The sequence below is a fragment of the Limulus polyphemus genome, unplaced genomic scaffold (assembly GCF_000517525.1).
Source record: "Limulus polyphemus unplaced genomic scaffold, Limulus_polyphemus-2.1.2 Scaffold6237, whole genome shotgun sequence".
In the NCBI taxonomy this organism is placed as follows: Eukaryota; Metazoa; Arthropoda; class Merostomata; order Xiphosura; family Limulidae; genus Limulus; species Limulus polyphemus.
The window spans coordinates 45,284-55,323 of record NW_013671847.1 but is presented as its reverse complement, the minus strand read 5'-3'; the positions used below and the strand labels follow the sequence as shown (position 1 = coordinate 55,323).

The 10,040-nt window shown below is 32.1% G+C and overlaps 1 protein-coding gene across 1 annotated transcript in view; it reads right to left on the bottom strand.

The window, feature by feature from the left end:
• Positions 1 to 233: 233 nt before the first annotated feature.
• Positions 234 to 10,040, bottom strand: part of LOC106473509 (tRNA dimethylallyltransferase, mitochondrial-like) — a gene marked incomplete at its 3' end in the record, with an annotated part of 27,908 nt that continues 18,101 nt past the window's right edge. Inside the window, exons 3-6 of the mRNA XM_013934191.2 lie at positions 7,430 to 7,528; positions 4,920 to 5,290; positions 4,378 to 4,520; positions 234 to 345 (exon numbers count right to left, since the gene is read on the bottom strand). Of these exons, the coding sequence (XP_013789645.2) occupies positions 234 to 345; positions 4,378 to 4,520; positions 4,920 to 5,290; positions 7,430 to 7,528 (725 nt within the window). The remainder of the gene's footprint in view (positions 346 to 4,377; positions 4,521 to 4,919; positions 5,291 to 7,429; positions 7,529 to 10,040) is intronic.

Below are 10,040 nucleotides of genomic sequence, written 5' to 3'. Positions count from 1 at the left end.
CAGATTAAAAATGCATTTAATGATACAAAATAAATATTTAAAAATGAAATTGTCTCCAGTCTCCACATACATTAAAAAATTTACTGTTTCAAGATAAAATACCATGAGAATGGGAACAGTCACATTTTAAAATATTTATTTTGTACTATTACATGTTGGTTTTTTAAATAAATATATGTCACCTTAAATTTAACTAGTGCCTGCAACACAAAATCTCAAATTAGTACACTTACAGATTCTGACTAAGCCGATGATGATTGTAAGCTTGATGAAAAGCTGTCAGCTCTTCAATAAGCCCTCTATCCATCATTTCATCAATCCTCTTCTCAAGTCTATTGTTTAGTACTTTAAAAAAAATATATATATGAAAAACATGATGAATTATGTATAACAGTTTTCATTTCATTCTAGAAGTATGACGATTGAATATAAATACTTAATCATCTACTTACTATTGCAGATATGATTAAGATAAATTAACACGTGCAAGTACTTAAATGAATATACAGATATAGAGTAGTGATAATAGATAATAGAAAGAAGTTCTGGAAGTTATTAGTCAGCTATTGTAGTATTGGTTCCTGTCATACAATATTAAAATACTTACAACAAAATCATAGTTTTATGAATACTAAATAAGTCATTAGCAAGTCACTAACTAGAATGTGGGAATTAACTACATCTACGTTTGGATTTTGTACGACCATGATGAAAGATTATTTCCATTATGGGTTCACAAGTTTCAAGTAAGTAATGAAATATTAAAACACACGTCTTTTTAATGTTTATTATACATCTATAAATAAACTGACCACAGGAGAGTTACCTATAAATTGGCAGGGAAGGAGTTAAAAACTGTCTTCTTCTTCATTTGACTGTAAAACCTATCTAATTTTGGGGTCAGCTGCTTTGTTATTTTGTATTAGCCAAGAACTTTTGCACTTAAGTGGCTGGCTCTGACAGCAACCCTGAAGGGGAACATGTTTGATGACAAGAATTTGAGCAAGTGACCTGCAAGTTGTGAGGCCATGCCAAGGCTCACTTCATTACGCATGTCTTTCAGACACAGAATAAAATGTTTAAAAATTTATCGTTATAACAATGCTATTTATCTAACCATATGCACTAAAACCAGTAGATAATAGATTAAACACCATGTACCTGGGAAGTGTGTGTGTGTGTGTGTGTGTGTGTTGTTTTTGGTGCAAAACTACACAATGGGCAGTCAGCACTATGTCTACCACAGGGAATCGAACCCCAGATTTTAGTGTTGTAAGTTTGTAAATGTACCAATGACACACCATGGGACTACCTGGGAAGAAGTACCTTGATGTAAGATTCAGATAGCCAGCTTCCAATGACACACCAAGGGACTACCTGGGAAGAAGTACCTTGATATGTAAAGATTCAGATAGCCAGCTTCCAATGACAAACCAAGGGACTACCTGGGAAGAAGTACCTTGATATGTAAAGATTCAGATAGCCAGCTTCCAATGTCAAACCAAGGGACTACCTGGGAAGAAGTACCTTGATATGTAAAGATTCAGTTATTTACAAAAATATGAATATGTTAAAGTTAACTACTGGTGCTAAGCAGCTAATTAGGATTAACAGATAACATTTGTTTTACAATTTAAAAACTTTTATTAATACACAGTGATTACAACAGAGACTTTAATCTGACTCCTAATGTATAGTTGACATACCACAATATTCCATTGATTTCCTATTTTTTGTCACTATATATATATATATATCTATGTAATTACGAGAACGATGTGTGTCAATCGGTCCACACATGCTACCTCACCTTGAAACCCAATATCCCTATTGTATAATTTTACACTTATTAGAGTGAAAAAGTGAACAATGTTAAAGTTATCATGTTCTATATGAGTGCAAATCTATGTTTATAACATTAATCTTAAAGACAATTACTTCAGTATCATAAACACAGAAGGAAACACTTTAAGTTAATTCTTTACCTTTCTGTGGTTTATAAATAACACAATACCATTATAGCTCAATACAAATACTAACAGGGGCCGAAAAATCAACAATTAGACCTAAAGTGTAAAGCACAATCTTACCCACTACATAATTTATGGTAATTAGCCTTAATAGTCACTGGCACAACTTCATTAATTTTCGATACTCTACAGCTAATACATTGCAAAAAGAAAATAATTACGGATTTCAGATGATATACATATACAATATATGCACTTCTTGATATTATAATTTTAAACATTCACTATTTTATAACTATTACATGTTTCCAACTATTCTAATACAGGTGCCTAAAAATCAACAAGTTCATCAACTAGGGGAATAAAATATTACACCATTTCCTTTATCGGAGACTCAACATTTTGTTAATATTTTAAAGGAAAGTAAAAAAGAATTAATACCATTACGGAAGAAAAAAATAGGTGAAATAACAACTCCCACTTCTTGATACAATTATATAATGTAGCTTCATCAAGTGTTCAATCAAGAAAATATCTCAAGATCTTAGTCAAAAATGGTGATTATCCAGAAAAACAAGGTGTTTATACAAAAAAAATGTTGTGTACAAAGATATATATTTTGTATATAGTGATTCCATGCTTTTACTCCTACTTACTTTAAATACAACAACTCCATATTCTACTTAGTAGGTTTTTGTATCGTTCATGTCCAACTACATAATACAACAACAGCATTATTTAAAGGATTTATCTATTTAACATATTGTTGCGTCAGCAAGGTCACGTGACTAGTATCACGCCACTTCTTTCTCGAACCTTTGTGAATTGTCGGGAGATTACTAGATTGGGGGTAGTCTGGTATATATAAGATGGTCACAACGTGACAGGACAATGTGTAGGTAATGAGTAATTGAATGTATGTGGACAAAATATTGTTGGCCACGTGAGATATAGCGTTTGTTATAGCGCGACTGTTGAAATTAAGTGTATCGTAAACTTGTATTCGAAAAGAATAAACCAGTTTTATTAAGTAAAGACTTGTGTCGCTAAAGTTTCGTCGGAACGAAGTTACGGAAAATCAACTAACGACTGGAGGCGTAACAATATACCCTTCTCGTATATGATGTATTCCACTTAATAACACTGCACATGTTTTGTATGTGAGAGGTTGAGGATTTAACCTCTTCTATACCCTTTTTATTTTTATTATTCTAAACCAATGTTTCGGTAGTCTAGTAATTTTAGAACATACATTGTATGCAAAGCACGAGTTTATTCTCTTGTCAGATATAATTTACCTCAGTTTTATTAATCAAAATAATGCCTTGTACGACACATGGATTAAACATCTACGTCAAGACCCCCTAGATTCAGGCATAACCATTCCTGATTAACATCTGCTAAATATGCAGCCTACTCTTCACCACATAGCAGTATTGACTGTCACAGTTATAGCTCCACACATCATGGTACTTGGACTTGGTGTACATAGTTCTTACAAAATGTCTTATTTGATTGTACTCCATCTGATGAGAATTATGGTCTGCAATTTGTTCGCAGTTATCGTATGACAATTATGGTTGTGGTTTTGGTTCCTTCCAATAACGCTAAAACCAGATTGAGATCCACTGACAGCGATGTCTAAGGAGATGACTGAGATTTTCAAACAAATTTTGAATATGTTGGATTGTTGCATTTATCATTTTGTTATGCACTTGTCTTGATGGGAAAAGGATTGCAGCATTTGACCAACAGCAATGTTCACTTGAATCCCAGATGATATCCATCCTTCCAAATGAATCAAAATCCTCTTACGTGAACTTCCCTTCACCATTACCCCCCTCCCCACCTTCAGCAGCTTGAGCTTTTGGAACAAGCCAAACAAATCAGGTGTTTGATTTACACCATATTTTAAATTATACTGTCCATACATAAGTTGAAATGCTATACAATGCATGCTTTTTATCACTTATCAGTTTGTGTTTGAGATAATCAAATTGAATACTAATTTACCATTAGAGATAGTGTTAAGTATTTTGTCTTCCCCTTGATGAAATAAGAAATGTTGGACCTACACATGATTATATTTCAAAAGAAACTTTATAGTTTGATAAATCTTAAAACTGCAACATAAACATTATTTCCTACAGTTCTATAAAGCTATTAGAGTTAAAGTACACATATTTGTAATGATGTAGGATAAGAACATTTCTGTACAAATACTTTGTTACATTCTGGTTGATGGTTATACAAGTTGTGTATGTTTTGATTAATTATAACTAGTATGCCGAATATCAGTGACAGTTATTTGTGTTTTTGGTTATTTATAACTTGAATGCCGAACGTCAATAACAGTTACTTGTGTTTTTGAGAGGTAAGAGAAAAAGGAGAAAATAAAGAGGTTTACCCTGTTGGTCACACTGCAACCAAAAAATACATGTGTGGGAAAAGCGAAGCGGTCCTCCTAGAGAATTACCTCCTTCTAGAGAATGTTGTTCTTCTAACACTTGGCTATGTGGTCGCCCTTGTTGTTGGTAAACTTGAAGACTTCTGTAAGACCACAAGATCTCAGAACAAAGTTATTTTCAAATCGATTATCCATACACATTTTTGAAAGTCTAGTACAAAGTGTCACTAGCACATAAGAAATACAGTCTTTTTACATATACTAGAAGTTTATCTGATAAAGAAGAGTAGAAGGATTAGCAGGGAAATCCTCCGGTAAACAAGATGAACATGATAATCCACCAGATTAGATACAATATAAATCCCAATACCTAATTTGATTGAACATAATTATCTAAATTAAAATCATATAAATCACCACTTACCTAGTCTGATTGAATAAGATTATCTTAAATAAAGAACATGCAGAATGAAAGCTACAACCAATCTAATTTGACTTAACATGATTATTCAATACGTCAGATTATACATAATAAAATTAACCTGATGACTTTCCTCCTATCATGTGGATGAAGCCTTGTAGCCATACAAGAATCAACCACAGTAAGTAGCTGATGAAGATTCTCGTTTGATATCTTTGATAATCTGCTTGCTGTTAATGGCTTTGGTAGAATTCCCGAGAAGTCTGTGATTGATGGTGCTACCTTGCTTTGTTCAATAAGTTCATCTAGCTGGTCGTCAGAGGAGCTTTCTGTTCTGCTCTCATCAGCAGTACTGTTTAGCTCTGAATACTCTGTCATGCAACTTTCTTCAGTATGTACTTCTGTTCCTTGTCCTTCGTGTTTGTTTGTTTTGATATCTGATTCTTCAATACCTTTTTCTCTATCAAATACTAAGACGTCACTGGAAGAGTCCTATAATATAACCACATCTTTTCATTGTTCATTACAAGAAAAAATTCAGCTAAAAACAGAACACATACACTAAACTACCTGTCAAAATTTACAGGAAACAGAAGCTACGTAAAAGCTTTTATGTATCTTATTCTTAATGGCTATTTACATTCTTTTTTTCAATTTTCAAGTAACTCCCTTTGATTCCATATTTACATATATACTTATTTTGAACAATCCTTTCATTTCCATGTAAATATGTGAATTGTGTCTCAAGAGTCCCCAAAATGCTTTTGACCCTATATGGTGGGTTAAAATTTGAAAACTTCCAAAATCTGACTTTAGACTGCTTTGAATGGCTCATTACATTTTAATAACAGCCTACATGCAAAGATATTCAAAAGTCAAGTAAATGCAAATCTATACCATGGAGAGTCACTATACAGATATCAAGCAAGTCACACAGAAAGAGACTAAATAAATTAAACATACATCCTTATATGCGTGTATATATATATGTAACAATACAGATATCAACTAAGTCAGACAGAAACAGACCAAATAAATTAAACATATATTTTTGTATTACCGATATAAACAATGAAAATATTTATTGAAAAGCAATAGCAGTAGGTAATAGTTAATAATTGTCGACAGAGCTTTCCAAAAAATGAATGACAAACATCTACAAATTAACTCCATTAAAACGTCTCAAAACAAGTTCATTAATGAACCATTTTTGTCCTGGGATTTCAGAAAACATTTAAAGGTTAAAAATTAGCATTCATCCCACAAAACAAAATTGTCAACCATTTACATACACTCAAAGATCCTAAAAATATGGATGATAAAGATAGGATTTACTAAAGCAGTATGGTAAAATGTACATAGGAAAATAAAATAAAACAAGATTGAAAAACATGACAACACTATGTCCTCTACTGTAGCTGAATATTTCTGAAACTATGATGGTAACTATGACTGGAAAAATGTATAAACTAACATAGAAAGGAACTTCAGAGACAGTATTTGTATAATTAAAAATAGGTGCGTGTGTTTAAGTAGAGATGACGGACCAATCAACATGTCCCACTGAAATACAGACGATGGACTAATCAACCCGTCGCACTGTAAAACAGATGACGTACCAATCAAATTGTTCCACTGGAATATTTATTTAAATATTCCTTCATTTATGATTTACTTTTCACGCCTTGTTTTTGAAAATGAGCTAACACTATAAATATTAGCCCTGATGATGGTAACTGTGTTACCAAAACTAATCAGCTGTAAGTAATAATAATTTTTTTTTTCTAATTTTGTCAAAAGATGTTTTTTACTCTTAATATAGTAGCACAAAGTGTCTGAAAAGGAATTATATATATCCTTAGTTTGAAAATTCAAAATATTGTATGTTATCTGAGGACCACTGACTTTTGCTCTAGGTAGGCTTGCATAACACATAGTTCAATAATATACTTTGATATATGCACTATTGAAGATTGATCCTTGACATATGGAAGTACCTGAATGTAAGACAATACATTGTGTGACTATATAGAAGTAGCTTTCAGATGTAACATATTTTTTTTATTTTATGAGATGTTGTTACATACTGCATTTATGAAAGCAGAAAACACTACTTAGTGACTTATCAGATGTATTGTGAATGTCACAGGACTATGTATTTTACAGTATATGGGGCAAGAGAATCGTTTCACTGAGCTGTACCATCAGGAAACACATCACGCTAGAGTTTTATTATTATTTATCAATTTACCAAGTACATCTCACACACTGAACAAATTTAACATATAAAGTAGCAGCATGTTTGATAGAAATGTTACTGTTAAAAACTTGTTGCCTTGGTAACATGGATCAAGAATGTGAAAAATCTGCCGATGAGAGATTTAAAACAATTCCATAACTTTTCAGGAGAGATCTATCTAGAGAATTTTTTCCTCCAAGTAATCAATATATCAAACATTTAGCTAACTACTTAGAATGTTTCCAGCCAATCAAACATCTTTATTTTTCTGATATTATGAAATTGATTACTTCCAGAATATAACAATATTTCAATAATTTTAATATATTCTATAAAATTTTAAAAGATGCAGAAATAAACAATTACATGAGAACAAAAAAGTGTAAACAAACCTCAGGTTTTATAAGCACCTCCCACAGAAGGGATTCAATGTAGTAATTGGTACCTCCGACAATAACAGGCATTTTACCTTTTTCCAACAAATTATTAATCTGTAATTAGCTTGTTAATGAAAGCATCATTAAAGATCTCTTAATAAGTATACATGGATGACCGGACAATTCTAGACATTATGTGGAAATGGGTTACATCATTATACATCCACATAGTGCGTGACTTAGAAGTCCACTGACAGGCAAATATTTCAGAAATGGGGGAGTATACGAAAATGTCAACCACATGTCAATATCATTGAGGTCATGCCTTTCAAATGTGCATCATACATAAAAATGCCAATTACTAAGATGTAGACAAGAACAAAGAGAACATTTTAAACTACAAATTACCAAAATCACTTCACATGACCTCACTGTTAACCTTGAATAACCTCAATGGTCCACAGTGTCTCATTCCACACCACTCACAACTATTTTCCATACCTCTCCATTACTGAATCACTTGCCCATACATGAACCTCTAAATCAACATTTTCTTACATCTATTCACATCCAGATTTGCACGAGATCATTTTCTAAAGTCTAAGCCTCAACAAAGTTATCGTTTAACTTTTCCATTTTTCAAACTCATGAAATATTACAAAAATTCTTGCCTTCCAAACATCAAGAGGTTTCTGTTTGTAATGATTTACATGTGTTTCATCATGCAAAACAATTGAACTAACATGCTCAGTATAAGGAAATAAAAATTTGATAATTAACATATCTGTTATGAATACCTATATAAAGGCTAAAGTATAAATATGTATTTTATTAATGATTAAAAATATTCAGTAATTAAAATAACACATCTGTTATGAGTTACTTCTGAGAAACCAAAACATTACAATTGCTGGAAGCAACTAAAGATATTAAGTACTGGTAACCATGTTGTTTAAAACACTACTAGTGCAGAATGCTGCAAACAAAATAAATTTACCAATACATCTATAAAAGTCCTTTTAAATCTATATAATTAAACGAGTAATATGTATGTATCGAAATCTTTTCAACCTTCATTAAACTATGAAAAAATTACATTATGATCAGGAAAGTATGGACAAAACCACCATATGGATAACAGAGGGGTGAGTGTAGATAATACTATGTATTGCAAATAGAAGAGTATGTGGGAAATCGATATGTCATCCCTCAGATCCCCATCTCGGAAAGTATTATTCACGTGTGAATTTCTTCATTTGTTTATAGACACTTACAGTACTGGTACCATCAGCTTGTTGAGTGTTAATACTTTCCTCCAATACCCAGGTTTTGAAAGCGTCACTAGATCTGATGTCTCTTACTGGGCAAGTCGATCAGTTTGTTATTTTCAATCACACCATTCGACTATTTTGTACTAGAGGTGTTTGATGGATGTCACATATTGTGAAATAGATGTAACCCAGTTAGATTTAACCTCAGTCATTGAGACATTACATGTAGCCATCAGATTGGCTCAGAACTCTATGCATCTAACCTGATAAGGCCAAGCTAAAATATTTCTGTTTGCTGTAACCCGAACGGCCATCTGAAATTGGGGCCAACTAAGAGATTTTTTTTTGACATTATGACCTGGGAAATTTTTATTTTCAGCAATTTCTGCCAATATACCAACCCTTCTAACCATAATACAGCAATAAAAAGTCAGCAAATTTTCAGAATTAATTTAATCTGCTACAATGTGGGAGGGCATTACCTGATTTCCAATTGACAACTGAATGCTGATTGGCCAATGCATTGAGGTTTAATAACACTAAAGTAATAAATACACAACCTAGCAAGGGAGAAGTTACTATTGACGATCACACATCAATTATGGTGAACACAAATCTGTTTAGTGTATCCATCTCAGAAAAATGTTCTTGTGGATTGAGGATTAGGATTAAAAACAAATTAGTTGAAATTGGAAATTTACTTGGCAAATGAGATGAAATAGGTGAATAAACCATATAATTGTCGGCAACAGTCAATTCAACTTCATCAATCAAGGTCAATAATGGCCAACAAGTGTGTGTTGCAAAATAATTTGAAATTTCTGTAATTCTTTTCCTAGAATAAATGTTGATAGTAATTATATTCATGGTTTAATGTTTCATGTTTGAGGTGCTGACAGAACTAGTGGTATTTCTGAAATTTTTTTGCCAACCAACTTCAAAAAAAAAAGTTTGCCTGCCTACCTACCTACCCACACATTTCAAATCAGTTTAGGATTACAGTCAACAAAAATATTTTTAAGTTTGGCCTAAATGAGTAGACTAGGCAGATCACTTAACTGCTTTACTTACTGTCAGTATTTAAAATATGATTTTTTTGCCAATTGTCAAAATAAAAGACTTTTACTTATACTTCTTAAAAGTATAAATATATATACTATGTTGTTGTTGGGATTAGGATTCTTCTACAGTAGGTGTCGGTGACTTGTTGGTGATAAATTCAATTATGAATGAACAGCACACACTTCACTTGTTTTAAAAATAATATATATATATATATATATATATATATATATTCAGAACAAGTTAAGTGTATGTGCAACAAATTATTCACACTATAGAGATTACAGGCATGT